Raw genomic sequence first — 23,187 nt, 5'->3', positions numbered from 1 at the left:
TCTAATGATATCTTCAGTTCTTTAATTGAAATGTGCATTGCTAACAGCGGAGCTATCTCAGCCGACTGGCTGCTTGTTTCATATTTAGTATAAATCTAAAGTTGATGACATGTGTCTAAATAATTTCGGAAGTAAAAAATTCTGTAAATACCTTACTTTAAAACACAGATGAGTTAAGACATTGGTCTACTTCACAATTAATGATACAAGAAATAAACGTTTATATAATATTTATTTTAAGTAATAAAAGTTTCATAGATATTTGCAGTGCATAAAAACAATAATATTTATGAAATCTAGATCTGTAGAATACACAAAACCTTCACAGGGTATAAGTTACAAAATGGAGTCTGTGATTAAGCAAAGACATTTGTCAGTTTCTTCTTTCCCTAAGCTTATCACCATCACCATCACAACGATACAGACGTTTTTCAATCTTTGTTGTAAGCAAAACCAGCTAGTTTAGCATTAGTAGAAGTTGACAGAGGTTTTTTGGTTTTACAGTCTAACTCTTTTGGAAAAGTTTTCTTTTTGCTTGGAATTGTTTCTGTTAATTCTTCATTGTTTTCTTCTCGTTTGCGCTTCTTGTCAGACTGCTCAGCAGTTTGAGATCCAGGTTCCTTTTTGGCTTTCTCTCCCCATTCCTGAGAAAATGAAAAGAATGTTATTCTAATAATTTTCAAGTCATTCAAATGACAGTCCCAGGCTTGTATATTAGCAAAACAAATGAAACCATTTAAATCATAGTTTCATTCAATCTGGTTCTGAAATGACGGTTTTAAAATGTATGCCATAAGGGCCATTTTGAATTTTATCACATACGCATGTGTGTGACGTGATGTTGTAAATTTGTTATAGGATTGGTCAAAAAAATTTCTCTGGAACAACATTTGTTGAAAAAAAAATGACCATTTCAAATTCTATTTAAAAAAACAAAATGATGTATGTATCAAGTTCGGAAGAGACAGAAATGTTTGATTTTAGCATTAATTTCTTTAGCTTTGAAATAAATCAATGTATATAACAAATGAACAAAATCCATCCTTCACGACCAAAATCTGTTTCTGGCAACAAATTGTAATTAATCATAGCACTAAACAGTCTATTCAGCCATCTTGAAATGTGCATATCTGTGCCTATACGCATGATGTATGTGTGAAGTTTGAACTTGAGGCATGTGTAAGGTACAAACAGGTGACAGAATGTACAGATGCGAGGTCCCTGTTTGGACAAATATAGTGAAATCTTATTTATACCACTTTTTGAAAAAAACATGTCTATTTAATCAGAGTAAAGTTTGTGGCAACTGTCCCGAATGTATGTCTATTGTGAGCAGTCTTGACTCAACAAGATATGCTATGACAAAAAGCAGATATCAAATCCCTTTGTTTATAACATTTTTTAATTTTCATATCAAAACAATTTGTAATTGTTTAATTCATAAATTGTGTTTGTCACAGTAACATGAATGTCTGTCTAAAAGTGTACAAAGTGTTTGTAAATAAACAATACATTTGACCCACATGCTACCGTGCATAGTATGAAACCCACATTAGTAAATGTTGCCATGCATAGTATGAAACCCACATTGCTAAATGTTGCCATGCATAGTATGGGACCCACATTACTAAATGCTGCCATGCATAGTATGAAACCCACATTGCTAAATGCTGCCATGCATAGTATGGAAACCCACATTACTAAATGCTGCCATGCATAGTATGAAACCCACATTACTAAATGCTGCCATGCATAGTATGAAACCCACATTAGTAAATGATGCCATGCATAGTATGAAACCCACATTGCTAAATGCTGCCATGCATAGTATGGAACCCACATTGCTAAATGCTGCCATGCATAGTATGGGACCCACATTGCTAAATGTTGCCATGCATAGTATGGGACCCACATTACTAAATGTTGCCATGCATAGTATGGGACCCACATTGCTAAATGCTGCCATGCATAGTATGAAACCCACATTGCTAAATGCTGCCATGCATAGTATGAAACCCACATTGCTAAATGCTGCCATGCATAGTATGGGACCCACATTGCTAAATGTTGCTATGCATAGTATGGGACCCACATTACTAAATGCTGCCATGCATAGTATGAAACCCACATTGCTAAATGCTGCCATGCATAGTATGAAACCCACATTACTAAATGCTGCCATGCATAGTATGAAACCCACATTACTAAATGTTGCTATGCATAGTATGGGACCCACATTACTAAATGCTGCCATGCATAGTATGAAACCCACATTGCTAAATGCTGCCATGCATAGTATAAAACCCACATTGCTAAATGTTGCCATGCATAGTATGAAACCCACATTACTAAATGCTGCCATGCATAGTATGAAACCCACATTACTAAATGCTGCCATGCATAGTATGGGACCCACATTACTAAATGTTGCCGTGCATAGTATGAAACCCACATTACTAAATGTTGCCATGCATAGTATGGGACCCACATTGCTAAATGCTGCCATGCATAGTATGGGACCAACATTAGTAAATGCTGCCATGCATAGTATGAAACCCACATTACTAAATGCTGCCATGCATAGTATGGGACCCACATTACTAAATGTTGCCGTGCATAGTATGAAAGCCACATTACTAAATGTTGCCATGCATAGTATGGGACCCACATTGCTAAATGCTGCCATGCATAGTATGGGACCAACATTAGTAAATGCTGCCATGCATAGTATGGGACCAACATTAGTAAATGTTGCCATGCATAGTATGGGACCCACATTACTAAATGTTGCCATGTATAGTATGGGACTCACATTACTAAATGTTGCCAGGCATATGGGACCAACATTAGTAAATGTTGCCACGCATAGTATGGGACCAACATTAGTAAATGTTGCCACGCATAGTATGGGACCCACATTACTAAATGCTACCATGCACAGTATGGGACCCACATTACTAAATGTTGCTATGCATAGTATGGGACCCACATTAGTATATGTTGCTATGCATAGTATGGGACCCACATTACTAAATGTTGCCATGTATAGTATGGGACCAACATTAGTAAATGTTGCCATGCATAGTATGGGACCCACATTAGTAAATGTTGCCATGCATAGTATGGGACCAACATTAGTAAATGCTGCCATGCATAGTATGGAACCAACATTAGTAAATGCTGCCAAGCATAGTATGGAACCAACATTACTAAATACAAATGTACTGCAATGCATAGCATAGAACCCAAATTACTAAATGTTGCCATGCATAGTATGGAACCCACATTAGTACATGTTGCAATGCATAGTGTGGGACCCACATTTGTACATGTTGCTATGCATAGTGTGGGACCCACATTAGTACATGTTGCTATGCATAGTGTGGGACCCACATTAGTACATGTTGCTATGCATAGTGTGGGACCCACATTAGTACATGTTGCTATGCATAGTGTGGGACCCATATCAAACACCACAATTCCAACAACCAGTGCCCTTTAACCAATGTGTTTTATTTGAATAATCACCTTTTTCTCCTCAGTGGTTAGTTTTCTATATGACTGTGTTGCTACTTTCATGATCTCATCTTCATCTAACTCTGGATGATCATCTTGCAATGAAGACTTGTTATGTTTAAACCACATCTGAAATGCTGACATAGTTGGTCTGAAAAACAAAATATTTTATGATGTCAACTTATGGCATTTTGTTGTTACCATACATGAACTGGTTTTAACATATGACCAAAGTGCTTTTGACTGAAGTTAACATTTGACACCATTCTCACCAATTCAGATGGTAGACAAATTGTTCATCACTTTAAAAGATACTCGTACAGTATCTACATAAATGAATGAAACAAATCAATTTGTTTTTTCATGCTTGGTTTACCCCAGAAAGGTACAAAAACAAGATCCCTCAAAAGTTATTAAAATACAAATTATGGTACTTATTTTGCACTGGATGAGTGAAGAAAGCACTAAATGTCATGTACACATCAATTATTGAAGGTAACAGGTTACCATAAATAATACACTGTTTACACATTGCTTCATTGCCTGTGAGTACTGAGAATTGAATATATCATAAACTATGAATCCTCACTAGATGCTAATCTACAAACATTTGTGGAGATTACCAAAGACCAGTTGTTGATCACAAGTAGATAATTACTGCTACAAAATTTGCCCAATTTGTAAAATTTGTGACAATTGTTTTAGAAAATTACAGTGGTACACAGTAGACGCAACTGACTTTTTAGAGACAGGTCTGTCGTCACTGTTAGTGTCCATTCCGTCTCCATTTGTAAGAGTTTCCTTTTGTTTATTTTTCTTCTGAAATAATGTAGCCTGCATTTTTCTTGGCTGTCTTGTCACAGTAGGCTTCAATTCAAAACCTTTTGCTGCAAACAAAAACACAGAAAACCAGACATATTTATTCAACAAGTCATTGTCAAAGTTCCCATTTGTATTTTGCCAAAATTAAATTTCACAAATTTGTGTAGACAAGGTCTAGGAAAAAGTTAAGGACACATACAAATAAAACCAACAAGGCCACCAGTTGGCCATTTTGAATCAAATCAAATAGAAAAACATGTGCTGTTCATGCAAATTGTGATTACATTTGGTCTAGGCATACCTGAGAAATGGTTGATGACATGCTCAAATTTTGTTGGATAGCAATGGCTACCAGTCAGTTAAATTTTATAAAAACCCGATCAGCTGAAGAGAATATACTCGCACATTAGGTCTTACTTTTGTACCAAATTTAAACAAAGTCAGTTCAAGTGTACCTGAGAAACGGTTATGGTACACAAGAAACAGACAGTCAATAGTTGGCTATTGTGAATCAAATCACCAAAATAAATTAGGTAACTTCATAATATGGCTAGCATTTGACCAAAGGTAAATGAAACAAAAACAAATCAATATGCTTATGTATACCATTATGACTTATCTTTTAGCTTCCTTGAACTAAAGTGTTCTAGGTACATGTACAAAATCTATTAAAGCTTAACTACCGACAGTGTGAGAAATGATAGTACACATCTCCAGTCACCGAGGACCAAAACCAACAGTTTATAAATATAAATATGACAGTAGTTACTTGTTAAACAAACTAAAATGACTTACGACTTTTCTGTGATTGTTTGGTAGATGTAGTCGTTTTCTTCATACTGTCGAAGACTGATGAACCCCGTGTGATGATAGTTGTACCTGTCTCATCATTATCAGTCACTTTGAATGGATTCTTTCTACCTTGTGATGCGGCAACCAACTTGGGAGCTGAAACTACAAGCGTAGTTGTAATATGAGAAGTATGAGAATCAGTTGTGATATCATTTGTTTTTTGGTTATATAATTGTTTAATCATCTAATGTGATATTGTCATATTTTGAAAACATTAATCAAAGCATTGGGAATGTTTTGTCAAGATGTAAAATATCGAAAACTGACTTTATTATAGAATGGTGTTAGTTATATTCTGTACCTTTCTTTGGTTTCAGTATAACCATTTTCTCAGTGGTGTCTTCACTCTTGTTGCTATGGTTACTCTCCTCATCCATATACATCTCTTCATCATCTTTTCTGGTACCATTATGTGATTTGTAAGAACTATTTTGTGTGTATTGCTGTGTGTCTGCTTGACTGTACCTACAACAAATCAGATATTTACTTCATTTTCTATAGCCTAGTGCTACATTGTATTAAGCTATGAATGTTGATTTATTATGTTTTTACAATTTTTTCATTTAAAATAATTAACTGCTAATTATGTTGATGCATCAAATAAATTCATCCAATGATAGCCCAGCTTATAGCCATTTTTGTTTGGAAATGCTAATTATGTTGATACATCAAATAAATTCATCCAATGATAGCCCAGCTTATAGCCATTTTTGTTTGGAACTGCTAATTATGTTGATGCATCAAATAAATTCATCCAATGATAGCCCAGCTTATAGCTATTTTTGTTTGGAACTGCTAATTATGTTGATGCATCAAATAAATTCATCCAATGATAGCCCAGCTTATAGCCATTTTTGTTTGGAACTGCTAATTATGTTGATGCATCAAATAAATTCATCCAATGATAGCCCAGCTTATAGCCATTTTTGTTTGGAACTGCTAATTATGTTGATGCATCAAATAAATTCATCCAATGATAGCCCAGCTTATAGCCATTTTTGTTTGGAACTGCTAATTATGTTGATGCATCAAATAAATTCATCCAATGATAGCCCAGCTTATAGCTATTTTTGTTTGGAACTGCTAATTATGTTGATGCATCAAATAAATTCATCCAATAATAGCCCAGCTTATAGCTATTTTTGTTTGGAACTGCTAATTATGTTGATGCATCAAATAAATTCATCCAATGATAGCCCAGCTTATAGCCATTTTTGTTTGGAACTGCTAATTATGTTGATGCATCAAATAAATTCATCCAATGATAGCCCAGCTTATAGCCATTTTTGTTTGGAACTGCTAATTATGTTGATGCATCAAATAAATTCATCCAATGATAGCCCAGCTTATAGCTATTTTTGTTTGGGTTAACTATTAAAACGATAAAAATATACTTGTGTTTGGGTTTAACGATTGTATAAATTTGAAAACTTGTCTCTGCTGTGATTACTGGTTGTGGCTGATAATTCTGGAAGAGATTCGCAAATAACATTCAGCGAACATGATTTGTAAATAGTTTGTTTGATTCATTCTTTTTTAGATCCTACCATACCTGATAACAAAATGGTTACGTGATAATTCCGGCGTAGAGAAAATTTTGTGGAATTCAAAAACTTACATCGAGTCTGCATTGTATCCGTCAAACTCATCTTCAGGCTCCCTATCTTCTTCAGATTTCTGTTGTGCCAGTTGACTAAGGTACTGAGCTAAAGACATTTTTTTCAGTCTGCTTGCATATTTTATAGCCAGGCTAATGGTGAACTCATCAGACATCAACTCAGCAATCTCAGCACCTCGAAAATCACGGTCTGTTTTACATGCAAGCTGAATACAGAAATTATGTAAATTTATTCACTGAGCAGAGCATAGATTTTATGACTCGCAACAAAAGATTATAATTTGATACACAGAATAAGACAATTCCTGAATATCATACCGAACTGATACTGTGTATCAAATAAGATACCATCTTCTTAGCCTAAAATGGCACAAGTCAACAGTGTTCTCCATCTTGCCATTATTAATTTATCTTGTACTTAATAATTAAAATATGCTGTAAACATCTCACAAAACTTAAAAATTTGATCAAATTTTTGTCCAATAAAAGTGAATGTACAATGTCTGTCAGTTTCAAAGTAGAGCACATCAGGATTAAACTTGCTGACACTATTTTCCCTATTGATTTTGGCTATAAATAGAGGCTTTTAGCAGTCCATGTGTTAAAAAGTCTAAATTATGTCCCACATAAAGGTCTAAATTGTACGTATATACAAGCAAAAATTGAAACAATATTTACTATTTGTAACACCTGAGCAAAGCTTGGCGTAGTTAGCAATGACGATTACAGAGTGTCAATTATATATAATTTATAATGAACATTTTCAATGGGGTTGTAGTTATGCTGTGACGATATCATGTACGATATATGGCAATGATAGGTCAATGATTTTAAACTAATGTACATGTGCTTGTGCTCAGTTGACCATAAATTAATGTTTTAACTACGTGATTATTCTACATGTACTATGCAACAAATATGTGTTTTTTGTAAATTTGTTTCAGGGGTGTTTTTTAGGAATTTGGTCTCCCAGACAGTGATTTTCACCAAAAGTGGTGCCTCGCATATCCATATATAATTAACACAATAATAACAAGCCATGCATGGCACAGTCCCCGTTAGTTATCAAATTTAAGATGTATAGTTTTGTTTATAGTAATTTAGCTGGAATATAACCATGTCAGGAATATGATTTTTTTAACATTAAAATGATTGACATTTGTATCTGATCGTCAAAAAAGTACTGGAACAGCATTCAAAATCAGCCATTTTGAATACATGTATATATATAACATGATGTATAACGAATATATAAAATTTGAATATAATCAGTCAAAGCATTTAAGAGATATGGCTCTAGAAGCCCAATCATTAAAACAAAATGGCCGCCAGACAGCCATTTTGAATCCGATCTGAAAAATAAATGATGTGCATCAGGAACCTGTAATGTCTAACATATGTACCAAGTTTGAACAAAATCTATTCATAAATGCTTGATATTTGATGATTTTTTAGCACAAAAATGGCCACCATTTGGCAATTTTGAATAGGATCGTCAAACCAATATATCTGTCTATCTATGACATGATGTATAATGAATATTTAACATTGAAACATAATCAGTGAAAGCAAGTCAGAGATATGGCATGAGAACCACATTCATTAAAACAAAAAGGCCGCCAGTTGGCCATTTTGAATCTTATCTGAAAAACAAAATTATTTGCATCAAGGTCCCATAATGTCTAATATATATACCAAATTTGAACAAAATCCATCTGTAAACAGCCAGCCGTGAAATGCTTGATTTCGATGATTTTATAGCACAAAAATGGCCGCTATTCGGCCATCTTGAATCAGATCGTAAAACAAAATGATTTGCATCAAGGTCCTATAATGTCTAATGTATATACCAAGTTTGAACAAAATCCATCTGTTAACAGCTGAGAAATGCTTGTTTTTGATGATTTTTAGCACAAAAATGGTCGTCATTCGGCCATCTTGAATCAGATCGTGAAACAAATTGACGTGCATATGTATGATATCATGTATGATATATATGTGAAGTTTGATTGTGATTGGTCCAGGCATTTTTAAGATACAGGTCCGGACGCACGCACACACGTTTTCGGACTGCGTTCAAACGGGGACTAATTAATGTAATTCACTAGGAGGAAACCAATGTCTGCACTGACAACTTTGCCAGAAAGATATTCTCTTCCAAGCTGATTCACCTGCATTTCTATATTGGGTTTTGATTTGCACTTAATTGATTTGCATTTAATAATTATTATTATGTCAGCTGCAGGTAATGTGGGTGCCATTGAGTTCAAACACTAGATAGTCATATAAACAATGATTATTGCACTGATATAAACATTGCATACATAGTTCTTATCGATAATATCACACTCACTACAACCATCATTGGTGCATGTATATTTTGTTTTTCACAACAAAAACTCATTTTCTAATGGTTGTAATTGGTTTTTCGTTGGTCTTAAAGTATTTAAATGACATATTGGTTCTTCTTATTGCTGCAGTAACAAAATAAAAATTTACAGTTCAATCGTTGCAATTCCAACAAAACAAGGCAACACAAACGTAGATAATCATATTTTGAACTTACAGCAAACAATTTCATTAATGTATTGTCAAGTTTCTTATGTGACTCTTTCTCTGCAATTTCATCAGTCTCGTATCCCAGCGATTTATTATACTTGTAGTGACTGCTGAAGTATCTTGAACGCCAGTATTCCTCCTGCCGAAAAGTTTTGACAATATGGGTATAGTAACAAGAAATATTGACAGTATGGGTACAGTAACAAGAAATAATGACAGTACAGTTACAGTAACAAGAAATATTGACAGTATGGGTACAGTAACAAGAAATATTGACAGTATGGGAACAGTAACAAGAAATATTGACAGTATGGTTACAGTAACAAGAAATATTGACAGTATGGGTACAGTAAGAAGAAATATTGACAGTACGGGTACAGGATCAAGAAATATTGACAGTACGGGTACAGTAAGAAGAAATATTGACAGTACCGTTACAGTAACAAGAAATATTGACAGTACGGGTACAGTAACAAGAAATATTGACAGTACGGGTACAGTAACAAGAAATATTGACAGTACGGGTACAGTAACAAGAAATATTGGCAGTACGGGTACAGTAACAAGAAATATTGACAGTACGGGTACAGTAACAAGAAATATTGACAGTACGGGTACAGTAACAAGAAATATTGACAGTACGGGTACAGTAACAAGAAATATTGACAGTACGGGTACAGTAACAAGAAATATTGACAGTACGGGTACAGTAACAAGAAATATTGACAGTACGGGTACAGTAACAAGAAATATTGACAGTACAGGTACAGTAACAAGAACTATTGACAGTACGGTTACAGTAACAAGAAATATTGACAGTACGGGTACAGCAACAAGAAATATTGACAGTACGGGTACAGTAACAAGAAATATTGACAGTACGGGTACAGTAACAAGAAATATTGACAGTACGGGTACAGTAACAAGAAATATTGACAGCACCGGTACAGTAACAAGAAATATTGACAGTACGGGTACAGTAACAAGAAATATTGACAGTACCGGTACAGCAACAAGAAATATTGACAGTATGGTTACAGTAACAAGAAATATTGACAGTACGGGTACAGTAACAAGAAATATTGACAGTACGGGTACAGTAACAAGAAATATTGACAGTACGGGTACAGTAACAAGAAATATTGACAGTACGGGTACAGTAACAAGAAATATTGACAGTACGGGTACAGTAACAAGAAATATTGACAGTACGGGTACAGTAACAAGAAATATTGACAGTACGGGTACAGTAACAAGAAATATTGACAGTACGGGTACAGTAACAAGAAATATTGACAGTATGGTTACAGTAACAAGAAATATTGACAGTACCGATACAGTAACAAGAAATATTGACAGTACGGGTACAGTAACAAGAAATATTGACAGTACGGGTACAGTAACAAGAAATATTGACAGTACAGGTACAGTAACAAGAAATATTGACAGCACCGGTACAGTAACAAGAAATATTGACAGTACGGGTACAGTAACAAGAAATATTGACAGTACGGGTACAGTAACAAGAAATATTGACAGTATGGTTACAGTAACAAGAAATATTGACAGTACGGGTACAGTAACAAGAAATATTGACAGTACGGGTACAGTAACAAGAAATATTGACAGTACGGGTACAGCAACAAGAAATATTGACAGTACGGGTACAGTAACAAGAAATATTGACAGTACGGGTACAGTAACAAGAAATATTGACAGTACGGGTACAGTAACAAGAAATATTGACAGTACGGGTACAGTAACAAGAAATATTGACAGTACGGGTAGTGCATAATTACGGTATATACAGTTATTAGTAAATAGATAACGTTACTACAACTTACCTCATGTTTGCCTTTGTCAGTGGTCATCTCACATAATGGTATTTGAAACTGTAATATAGATACTGTTGGCCTTGGAAGTGTAGCTGGGAACCGAGATCCTTTGCATAATATACACCTCAATTGTAATGGGTTTTCATGAACACCAATTACCCAATAATTGTCTGATCTACTTTTACACTGTTAAAAAAAAGAGAGAGATCAGTGGACTTGAAGGATGAAGTAAACCTCTGTATTCATCAAAGTAAGATGATTATATAGGAAATGTTATGTATTACATATAAGCAACACACTTAACTTCGCCAATTGTTTGGTGAATTTTGCAAATCAGAGAAAATAAACAAATTTTGTAGCAGTGAAAATTTCAGAAGATACAAAGTATCGTTAATAGGGACATCCACAAAATTGTGGCTGTATTGGCCACAGTAATTCCTGAAGATTTTCTGGTAACGCAATGCGGAAGTGAATTATCAATATGATCTGTTGGAATTGATTTCGGTGAATAAACTGTTTTTGTTTTTTTTAAATGGTAACTAGCAATTTTTTACAGGTAAACTGAATACGGCACGAAATATTTACCGCATTTTACGTTTATTAGCAGGTCATTGTTGAAGCGTAGTTTATGCACGGATACCGTGGTCTACGCATTCACAACATACTCACGGCAGTTGATATCCATGCTGTATCATGGATATAAAAACGATTACCAGTATTCGTTAAGCAATGATCAAAGGCCAAGTTTTAAATTAGTGGCATTTTGAAGGGGTGGGCGATTTGCCGAATGTGACCCTGAATATAAAAATTGCACAAAAGTGGGGGGTGGGTGCTTGACCGGGCATAGGCGCTAAAAAGGTCGAGTACGGTATTATTACATTATTGACAGAGACAGTGCTATGGCTGTATTGACCACAGTATTGAACTGTCTGCACATATCTTACAATAAAGCTGGATAAATATGGAAGTACAATTGGCATATGAATAAATACAATATGATGTTGCTATATATTACTGGGCATATATATTTACCTACCTGTGTTTTGGTGTTGGCAACAGGAGTCCAGGAAAGCAATGATCTGTTTAACATTCTAACTACACCACTTGAATCAACACTGACTGGACTTCCTTCTGCGGAGAACCTTTCATCAAATTAACAAGATTTAATGATTGAATTAAGGCAGTTTTAGCAATATTCAATTATATATAGTACTAGTATATTATACTGGAAATTCACTAAAATTAATAGAAATTATTTGCAATGCTTTAACAATTTTAAGAATTGTATCAATAATAATCATCAAATGTCAATGATCAAACAAAATTTTGAGATATGAAGAAATAATTTAACCATGGAAACCAGTGAAAAAAACATTTAGAACTCTTTTCATCTTACAAAATTGTCCAAAGACCACAATTTTTGTCTTTTCATTTCTGGCGTCGTAATGCTATTAAACCCATAATAATGAAAGAAAAACATTACAAACAGTGTCCAAAGCAATTAGGGAATCCGTTGTTATTTGGAAAAGTTATTTATTTGGTAAATCAATAACTCGCTGCAAAATAATTTTTACCAAAGTCTTGGTCTAATTTTTGAAACAGAAACAAAAATTCCAACAATTTGGCAATATTTGCTATTTCCAGGATGTTTTTTCCTGCAAAATTAATGCCTATATTTTGTACTCTTATAAATAACATAATAAGTGACTTTTTATTGTGGAAGCTTAGAAAAAACAAATATTTGTACTCACCCCAACCATGTCAATGTAGACTTAGGACTAATTGGTAATGAATCACCAGATAAAATAAGTCTTTTTTTACCCGTCACATGCATCAACTTTAAGCCAAGGCACTGATCACCAGGAATCCCTGGAATGCAAGTACACTTCTATAATACATACCGTACTTTCCGATCATAAGTCCCTCTCTGAGTATAAGCCCACCCTTCTGTTTTTAGACATTTAACGAGTTGAGGGCATCACCGAGTATAGGCCCAGGGTGTTTTTATCGGGCGTCGATGACATTTATGAAATATGCATGTAAAAAGTGTATTTTATTGCATAAAAATCGTGATTGCTCCGGTAGTTTGGTTCCTGCTTTTACAAGAAAACTCGCATTAATTTCAGAGTGCATGGTGGCAAACGTACAGAACATGGTTCACACCTTTTCTATTCTGTTATTTCCTCGGGATGAACTCCAATGTTGCAATACTGGAGCAACCCATTATTCCATATCGTTTTTGAAACACCAAAAAGGTGATCGTCAAGTCGTGAAACCTGGTCATAGAACATTGTTTTAGTTTTCTGCATAATCGTGTCCATTAAGACTATCGTGAATGGGGTGTGAACAAGTAAACTATTCTTTGACATGACTTATTGGCGGCTGTGAAAAATACTCCCTCCATCCTCAGTTTACCTTTAGAAAATTGCAAATCAACAGCTTTGGGGGGGGGGGGGAATCACAGCATTTTAACATCGCAGTAATTTACTCCCGCATTTTGTTGAAAAAATTACTTGGTCAATAATCGGAAAACTTCATCTGTACAACACAGCATTTTGACTGGTTTACGAAACACCTGACCTGTTAGGTCAAATCATGATGAAAAACATCATAGCGAGAATTGCTTTGTATTGAGAGCTTGCGTATAATCGAAAACATTCCACAACAAAGATAATAATAAAGATCTTGATTAGATGTGAACAGGCAGGCGGATGATAGTGGTGTAATCTAAGACAGACAGGCCAGCTGGTTGAACAGACACAAAAACTGATGGAGACTGAGAAAGAAAGAGATGGACCAAGATTATACATACCTGTAGCCATATGATAGACTACTAGCAGTTGAGATCCATGCCCTGCCATTGTAACAATAGGACCAGCAATACTGAACACTTCATATTGAAAACCACCCACAGAAAATAGACGTATAAAATTCTTATCTGTGGCTACAGCTACCCAACCATATCCTAAAGTGAGGGCCTGTAAATAAAAGTATTCAAACAAATTAGCTTACACAGCAGTATAATTATGAAATGTGGTATAAATTTTTAATTCCATAATTTTAATTTATGCTGTAATTGTAATTTTGTTATTGTTGATATTTCACTCATCTAAACACACATTTTTTATGAATTACTGTTTTGGATAGGTGAATATTGATCAAACAACTCAGTGGAGGATGATTTTGTGGTCTGAAAATACAACGTTCTCGCGTCTTCATCATCAGAGTGTAAAACTATTAGCTGTCAATCACAACAAATAACTAACAATTTTGACATTAATCCAATGTTCAAACATACACAAGAATTGTCAGTATATTTGCTGGCTGGTTGCTGTCAAACCTAAAACTATTGTTTCTTCAAATTAGGCGAATAACAAGATTGGTTATCAATTTTCTGCCACAAAAGTACTTCTCAGAATTTCTGTAAATGTTGTGAAACATTGTGAATGATAAACACCTACTGTTATCTCTTCATCTTTAGGCAGAGAGGTATTCCATTCTTTCTGATTGTCCCAGGATGAAAAGTGCAGGCACATCAACTGACTACAATTATAGAAAACGAATATGAAAGCACACTAGTTTGTCGATAAAATGTGAACAACATTTCTCACAAAATAGATAACTTAACTACATATCAGGTATTCTCTCAAAGTGCGAGTTGTATGTATGTCAAATTTAAAGAAAAATTGTATTCAAAGATCACATACATTAACCCCCAAATTTTTGTTCCCCACAAAAATAACAAGCAGCCTGTCGGCTGGGATAGCTCCTCACATTTCAATTAAAGGACAGAAGATATCATTAGAAAATGAACAATATGTATAGTATCAAAGCAATCGGACTTGCCGTTTTCAACAAGAATTCAAAAATATCACTTTTCAACAAAAATATTCATCAGAATTAGATAATTAAAGATATCACCACGAAATGAACAAATCTGAAAGAGGTCCACATGGACTTGTGGTTTTCAACAACATTTTTACCAAAAATGACAAAAATATTCACCAAAATTGAAGATATCATCATGAATTAAACAAATCTAAGAGAGGTCTACCCAAGGTACATATACACCAAGTATCAAAGCATTCAGGCTTGTAGTTTTCAAGAAGAAGTCGAAAAAGTAAAACATTGACACAGACAACGACGGACAATCACTCATATGATAAGCTCCGCTCAACAAAGTGGACAGCAGAACACTTTTTCATTACACAATATAAATTGTGATACATACCTTGGTGTATTATCATCTTGACTCGGTGCTGCAAATAGAACGGCTTCACTTGATAACGATGCCATAGTATACCCTGCGTTATTATCGACATGCATCGCGTGGTGTAATGAAGTATCATGGAATTCTATTTCAATGGAATTTTCATCATCACTACTGTATGCTTTTATTATACCAACAGAATTCCACACCTGCAGAACAAACGCAAATACATTGCAGCTACTTGGTCCATATCATTGACTTTATATTATGCGTAAGAATATTTACTTTCGTAATGGTGTTATATGTGTATTGATAAGTAAAAAGTAGTACCACTAGTGTAGCTCCAAAAAAAAAAGTCAGTCATGAATGGTTTCGTTGATGAGTCAACATATAACAAACATACAGATGTTGAATTTAACGATGATGATGACACCCCCTGAAGATTTCACTTTTTAATTAATGTGTAAAGAAGTGGAAATCACAATACCACAATGTCCTTTCCACAGCAAATGTTACCACCAAGATAACCCTGTGGCAGACATAAATTACACTGTGTGCAATTCAACAAAGGAGAAATGATGTCATGCTTTATTAAATCTATAACATGATCATTTGATGTGTATGAAAATGTACAACAACTGAGTTTGTCCGACACCATCACTGTGGTACATTTGCACCATTCTATTGTATTCTATACGTAATACAATTTTATATTAAAACTGTGATTAAATATGCCAACAGCACCCAAGGACAGTTTCACCTAAAACGTCCCATACTGTAGACTATGAAATGTGGGGTTGGAATTGTTGAGTCAATAATTGTCTGAGCAAGATGTCTTTTTTACATTTTTTTAATTTACTGTCCAAGTAGCATGGCTGAAATGAAATTATTTTGTTTTTAATAATAAAACAGGGCAAATGTATTCAAAATTGCAACGCAGACAATATCAATTCCGAGCGTCAGCCTGCAATAGAGCTAACTTGTGAAGGTGACACTTGAATAAAATTAAAATGTTCTTTTGTCTGGTGTCCGTTGGCTCTCGGACTAAATCGAGAAATAATTCCTAGAACCAATGTAATTGGAACTAACTTTTCTTGCTCAGTCCTGAAGTCAAAGAACATTTTAATTATATTCATGCAACTTGACCTCAAAGAGCGGTCATAGCCCTGTGTGGTGTCGCTAAGCAACAACCCACTAAGACCTAAAGTGCGGTCCATACTTTGCATCCACCATTTGAGTTTCTCACACATCTTACATACCTTATAGATATCAATGTTTATAAAGTCTACACAAATTAAAGTTTTTGTTATACTGGACAGCCAGCATCAGTTACTCAGGGTTTTCTGTGACAATTGATCAAGAAACTCAATCAGGTAAAGGGGTGTTAAAATTGCATTTGTAGTGCTTGTATAGTAAGCAGCTAGTGAGACATTAAGGACAATAGTAGGTGGTTAAATAGCTTGCAGCAGTCTTCTATGGATACTACCATACATAAGAGTACATACACATCAAACATATTTGTGGACTTGGTACATACCATAAATCGACTTGATAAATGTATAGGTGTAGAAGCAGGCTGAAAAGATTTCTGAAGTGGAGTTTGTGGTGGTGCATCATACTTGATTGGTTTACTGGAAACTGATGGTTCCACATCACTCTCATTAGCAGCATCAGACAAAACCCTGCTATCTATAACAGAAACAAAATTGTATTACCGGTACACAAGATTTGAAATAGTGCCCTCAGTGTTGAGTTTGAGTGATTAAACAGCATGCTACCAAGTACATATTTTTAAATATGTACTTAAGCAGATTTATTTACTATATTTTAATCATATTTAAATAATTGTGTAAGAATAGTTTTTCTACAATATTATGGTGTAACCACAGGGATGCTAGTTTTCCTTTTATGAAAACTACAAGAATAGAACAATGTACTTGAATAACACTGTTTTCACCAAGCTATTTTAACATCACTGAAGTGAATCATTGCTTGGGCACAATTTGTTACAAGAAAGTTGTACTGGCAATCAGTAAATCATTACAGTCAAGAGATCACAAGATAATCTGATTTTTACATTACCCATGGAATTGTCATCTTCTATAATTGCTTGTAAATTTCTATGTTTTGGTTTCTGAGAGATCAGATCATCAATATCAATATCATCGTTGTCGTCATCTCCAAGAGCAGCTGCTGCAGCAGCAGTTTGCGTGCTATGAAGTTGCTCTGCAGCATCAGCTGCAGCAAGATATGCTGCATTGTCACAATCATCACCGTCATCATCATCATCAAACAGACCAGCGAACGAATTTACATTCACCTCTGGTTTCTAAAACGAGAACAATGTTAGAAAAACACTTTACATAGTACACATTTTATTTTTCAGTGTGTATGCATTTTTGACAAGTTGCATTTGTTTAAAATCAAAACACAAGTGTTGTGTGTTTGGGATATGAGCAATATGAAATATGTACACCATGCCACATATTGTGTTGTAGCTTACCTTTGTGACTGTCCCAGGTTCAGGTAAGATATTGTTTATCAACCCTAACTGTCCATCTAAGTCTGTATACACTAGTTCATTTTTACCCATAGGATGAAAAGCAATACCACAGATAGTCAATTTTTTATCATGTTGTACGCTGCAAAGAAACAACAATTTTTGAAATAAATAAATAAATAAACCAAATATTAATGACAGAAAAAGTATGTTGTCTAATATGTCAGCCTTAATTAGGAATCCATACTAAGTTATATCAGTTGTATATTAAGAACAAGTTAATGATGACCTATGTGTTCTCTCATGAACTTATCACCCTAAAAGTATTAATTTAATTTCATGTTTTTTCTATTCCATTTACAGTTTCTATTACACACTTTCCCATAGAATATGATAAAAATCTTCAGTTAAACTCACAACTGCACACATCTACTCTTAGACCCATACATAAATCCCATTTACAGTTCCTTTAACACACTTTACTGCAGAATACTATATATATATATATATATATATATATATATACTCTGTAAAATCTGTATTAGAAGCCGTGGCTTCTATTAAAATGGTACAATGGTACTATTAGAGCATCTACACTTATGAGAAACAATGAATTTTTGGTTTTCAAATGTTTAACAAGTCATTGTCAATGACACGTCCCCGTTCCGTTCATATTTGAGTGACATATACATTCAAAGCAGATCATGACCGAAATGCACCTGCATATGTACAACACATTGTGCTAAATCTGAACAAAATCCATCCATGCATGACTGAGATCCGGTTCTGGAATTGTGAAAATATGTGATTTTGATGCATTTTCGGCCTTAAAATGGCCATCATTCCGCTATTGTTAAGCAGATCATGAAACAAATGCACATATCTATTTGTGACATGATGTACCATGTGTGTGTGAAGTTTGAACTTGATCAATCCAGACATGTCTTGGATACGGATCCAGAACTGAATTCTTTAACAAAATGGCCGCCAGTCGGCCATTTCGAATTTGATCCGGAAAAAAAAAAAGACGTGCATCAAGGTCCTATTATGTTTAATGTATGTACCAAATTTGAACAAAATCCATCCATGCATAACTGAGATACGGGTCCGGAATGGTGAAAATGTGCGATTTCAATGCATTTTCGGCCTTAAAGCGGCCCCCATTTGGCTATCGTTAATGAGATCATGAAACAAATGCACATACATATTTGTGACATGATGTACCTTGTGTGTGTGAAGTTTGAACTTGATCAATCCAGATATGTCTCGGATACGGATCCAGAACTGAATTCTTTAAAACAAAATGGCCGCCAGTCGGCTATTTCGAACTTGATCCGAAAAAAAAATGACGTGCATCAAGGTCCTATTATGTTTAATGTATGTACCAAATTTGAATGAAATCCGTCCATGCATAACTGAGATCCGGGTCCGGAATGGTGAAAATGTGCGATTTCAATGCATTTTCGGCCTTAAAGCGACCGCCATTTGGCTATCGTTAATGAGATCATGAAACAAATGCACATACATATTTGTGACATGATGTACCTTGTGTGTGTGAAGTTTGAACTCGATCAATCCAAGCATGTCTCAGATACGGATCCAGAACTGAATTCTTTAAAACAAAATGGCTGCCAGTCCGCCATTTCGAACCCGATCCAAAAAAAAAAATGACGTGCATCAAGGTCCTATTATGTTTAATGTATGTACCAAATTTGAACAAAATCCGTCCATGCATAACTGAGATCCGGGTCCGGAATGGTGAAAATGTGCAATTTTGATGCATTTTCGGCCTTAAAATGGCCGCTATTCGGCTATCGTTAATGAGATCATGAAACAAATGCACATACATATTTGTGACATGATGTACCTTGTGTGTGTGAAGTTTGAACTTGATCAATCCAGACATGTCTCGGATACGGATCCAGAACTGAATTCTTTAAAACAAAATGGCCGCCAGTCGGCCATTTCGAACCCGATCCAAAAAAAAAAATGACGTGCATCAAGGTCCTATTATGTTTAATGTATGTACCAAATTTGAACAAAATCCGTCCATGCATAACTGAGATCCGGGTCCGGAATGGTGAAAATGTGCGATTTTGATGCATTTTCGGCCTTAAAATGGCCGCTATTCGGCTATCGTTAATCGGATCATGAAAAAAATGCATGTGCATATGTCCCATATAAGGTGTGATGTATGAGTGAAGTTTGAACTTAATCGGTCCATGCATGTTCAAGATACAGGTGATCACGGACGCACGGACACACGGACGCACGGACGCACACAGGGCAAAACATAAGTCCCCGTTTTCGGACTGCGTCCGAACGGGGACTAAAAAGAATAGGTGCGACTTCTATTAGGGATGCGGCTTCTAATACAGATTTTACGGTACGTCCTACACTTACTGCTGTATACACTGTTTACTCTTCCAGTCCCATACATATATGCCACCATTTAAGGTAGTTCCAATAACATAGTTACCATCCACGGACCATAGCGATATGGATATATCATAATCAATTCTTGAGTCTTCCAACACACATTTTTTGTCCCAAGTATCACGTTCGTATATTTGTATTTGTTGTTCAACAGGTATTGCCAAGTACTGCAAGAAAATAACAAATCACTATAAAGGCATGTGGATCACCAACATTATGATACACTGGTTCATTGACTTTATATTATCAATTCAATTAACAAGGCATGTGGATCACCAACATTATGATACACTGGTTCATTGACTTTATATTATCAATTCAATTAACAAGGCATGTGGATTTCCAACATTTCTATACACTGGTTCATTGTCTCACAAATAACAATATGACCATTTTCCTAAGACTATATCATAATGGCAATTCTATCTTTTTCCTGCGTCAACCAGGCACTGTACTACACAAGACCATGTTCCTAACACAATGTCATCATGGCAATTCAATGCACTACCCCTGCGTTAACACGGGCACCTATGAACGAAAATCACCAAAAATCTCATCCACATCACTAAGTGTTTATTAGTATTACCAGAGATCATAAGTTTGACTGGCGTAGCATTGACTAGGCTTCTGTTGATGGCTGGCGTAGTATTGACTAGGCTACTGTTGATGGCTGGCGTAGCATTGACTAGGCTTCTGTTGATGGCTGGCGTAGCATTGACTAGGCTACTGTTGATGGATGCTGCTACAGAAGTATAATGCATAGAACTCACCTTTCCGGAAATTGATTGCCACGATATTCTACAAAGCGTTTTTGAAATACTGAAATATTAAAAAAAAAAGTTGAGTTGTATAGATATGATATATTGCGTATGGGATTTTACAATGTAAAGGTGAATGCATCAATTAATGAATTGATAATTAAAAAATTATATAAAGAGCGTTGATTATAAATTTTCTTACAACTCTGCACTTGTACATATGTCAAACTGATAATTTAACTCCAAAACTAATTGAATTGAAAGAAAGATGCTTGTATATGTTTACTTAGAGTCTATACAAGTACATACTTAACTACTGTTGCTAGGTAACAGACAACATACCTGATGTCACTACACTTGGGCAGTAAAGACAGGGATTTTTCACAGTTCTGAAAATGGAAAAAAATGTGTCAATTGTTTTAATAGTACCATCTCTTTTTCCCCTTATTTTTTTGATACTTTACAAGCAAAACCCAAAGTCCAATTATTAGCAAAAATAGAAAACTGGTTGTTTTGACTGCATAGATAATTGATTAAACATGTCTGTATAGAAGTTTTGCATATTTTTATCATAGTTGCCTAGATATTGCTAATTGGTTCCTTTTAAACAATTTTCCATCTGTTGTGTTTGCATGCATGCACAGAGACTTGATGGCACACCTGAAGAAAAAAATAATGATGTGCAGTACGTACTGGTATTACTAAATGTACGTGTCCTTAGTAACAACGTTGTCACAGCAAATTGCAACCGGTGAGTGACATTTGTTATAAGATTCAGCATGTAGAACACCATATGGTAAAGGGCTTGTATTGTCATTCATGATTCCCCATAGACAATACACCTCTGTATAAACAATTTAGGAATAAACTGTTGTAACCATTAGTGTCATACACGCTAATATTGACGTAATCACTGGTAGATAACACCGATATATAATCACTGGTCAATAATACTCAAGTAATCACTGATCAATAACACTGACATAATCAATGGTCAATAATACTGACGTAATCAATGGTCGATAATACTGACGTAATCACTGGTCAATAACACTGGTGTAATCACTGATCAATAACACTGACATAAACTATGGTCGATAATACTGGCGTAATCACTGGTCAATAACACTGACATAATCAATGGTCAATAATACTGACGTAATCAATGGTCGATAATACTGACGTAATCACTGGTCAATAACACTGGTGTAATCACTGATCAATAACACTGACATAAACTATGGTCGATAATACTGGCGTAATCACTGGTCAATAACACTGACGTAATCACTAGTCGATAATACTGACATAATCACTAGTCGATAATACTGACATAATCACTGGTCGATAATACTGACTGGCCGATAACACCAACATAATCACTGGTCGATAATACTGACGTAATCACTGGTCGATAATACTGACGTAATCACTGGTCGATAATACTGACTGGCTGATAACACCAACATAATCACTGGTCGATAATACTGACGTAATCACTGGTCGATAATACTGACGTAATCACTGGTCGATAATACTGACATAATCATAATACTGACTGGCCGATAACACCAACATAATCACTGGTCGATAATACTGACGTAATCACTGGTCGATAATACTGACGTAATCACTGGTCGATAATACTGACGTAATCACTGGTCGATAATACTGACTGGCTGATAACACCAACATAATCACTGGTCGATAATACTGACGTAATCACTGATCAATAACACTGACATAATCAATGGTCAATAATATTTGCGTAATAATCACTGGTCGATAATAGTGACATAATCACTGGTCGATAATACTGACAAAGATGAATAGAATCATGAATTTTACAGAAAGATACACTATACATTTGTATGTATAGAGAGTTACCTGGTCTTTTATTTTCCATACTTTCACGGTGCCATCACAACTAGATGACGCTACATACTCTTCTTTTGGGTCTAAACTAACACTGAGTATTGGTGCTTCGTGGCCAATAAACACTTTTTGACTGCTATCTTCAATAGTTACTAACTTTACACCAAAATCACTGAAAAACAAATTTAGATAAAATGCAGAATAAA

The 23,187-nt window shown here is 35.0% G+C and overlaps 1 protein-coding gene across 1 annotated transcript in view; it reads right to left on the bottom strand.

Annotated features, from left to right (window-relative positions):
* Nucleotides 1-213: 213 nt before the first annotated feature.
* LOC100376976 (WD repeat and HMG-box DNA-binding protein 1-like) overlaps nucleotides 214-23,187 on the bottom strand; it is a 33,387-nt gene continuing 10,413 nt past the window's right edge. The window contains exons 4-23 of the mRNA XM_006818495.3: nucleotides 22,994-23,153; nucleotides 21,449-21,495; nucleotides 21,119-21,167; nucleotides 20,316-20,515; nucleotides 17,916-18,054; nucleotides 17,495-17,741; nucleotides 16,950-17,101; nucleotides 15,434-15,621; nucleotides 14,664-14,745; nucleotides 14,015-14,180; nucleotides 12,954-13,071; nucleotides 12,239-12,344; nucleotides 11,212-11,388; nucleotides 9,375-9,506; nucleotides 6,809-7,014; nucleotides 5,492-5,655; nucleotides 5,134-5,292; nucleotides 4,256-4,403; nucleotides 3,529-3,667; nucleotides 214-644 (exon numbers count right to left, since the gene is read on the bottom strand). Of these exons, the coding sequence (XP_006818558.1) occupies nucleotides 432-644; nucleotides 3,529-3,667; nucleotides 4,256-4,403; nucleotides 5,134-5,292; nucleotides 5,492-5,655; nucleotides 6,809-7,014; nucleotides 9,375-9,506; nucleotides 11,212-11,388; nucleotides 12,239-12,344; nucleotides 12,954-13,071; nucleotides 14,015-14,180; nucleotides 14,664-14,745; nucleotides 15,434-15,621; nucleotides 16,950-17,101; nucleotides 17,495-17,741; nucleotides 17,916-18,054; nucleotides 20,316-20,515; nucleotides 21,119-21,167; nucleotides 21,449-21,495; nucleotides 22,994-23,153 (2,992 nt within the window). The 3' untranslated portion in view covers nucleotides 214-431. The remainder of the gene's footprint in view (nucleotides 645-3,528; nucleotides 3,668-4,255; nucleotides 4,404-5,133; nucleotides 5,293-5,491; nucleotides 5,656-6,808; nucleotides 7,015-9,374; nucleotides 9,507-11,211; nucleotides 11,389-12,238; nucleotides 12,345-12,953; nucleotides 13,072-14,014; nucleotides 14,181-14,663; nucleotides 14,746-15,433; nucleotides 15,622-16,949; nucleotides 17,102-17,494; nucleotides 17,742-17,915; nucleotides 18,055-20,315; nucleotides 20,516-21,118; nucleotides 21,168-21,448; nucleotides 21,496-22,993; nucleotides 23,154-23,187) is intronic.

Source organism: Saccoglossus kowalevskii, chromosome 2 (assembly GCF_978046115.1).
Source record: "Saccoglossus kowalevskii chromosome 2, keSacKowa6.1, whole genome shotgun sequence".
Classification (NCBI taxonomy): Eukaryota; Metazoa; Hemichordata; class Enteropneusta; family Harrimaniidae; genus Saccoglossus; species Saccoglossus kowalevskii.
The sequence above is the reverse complement of the archived record's forward strand: the minus strand, read 5'-3'. Positions and strand labels throughout refer to the sequence as shown.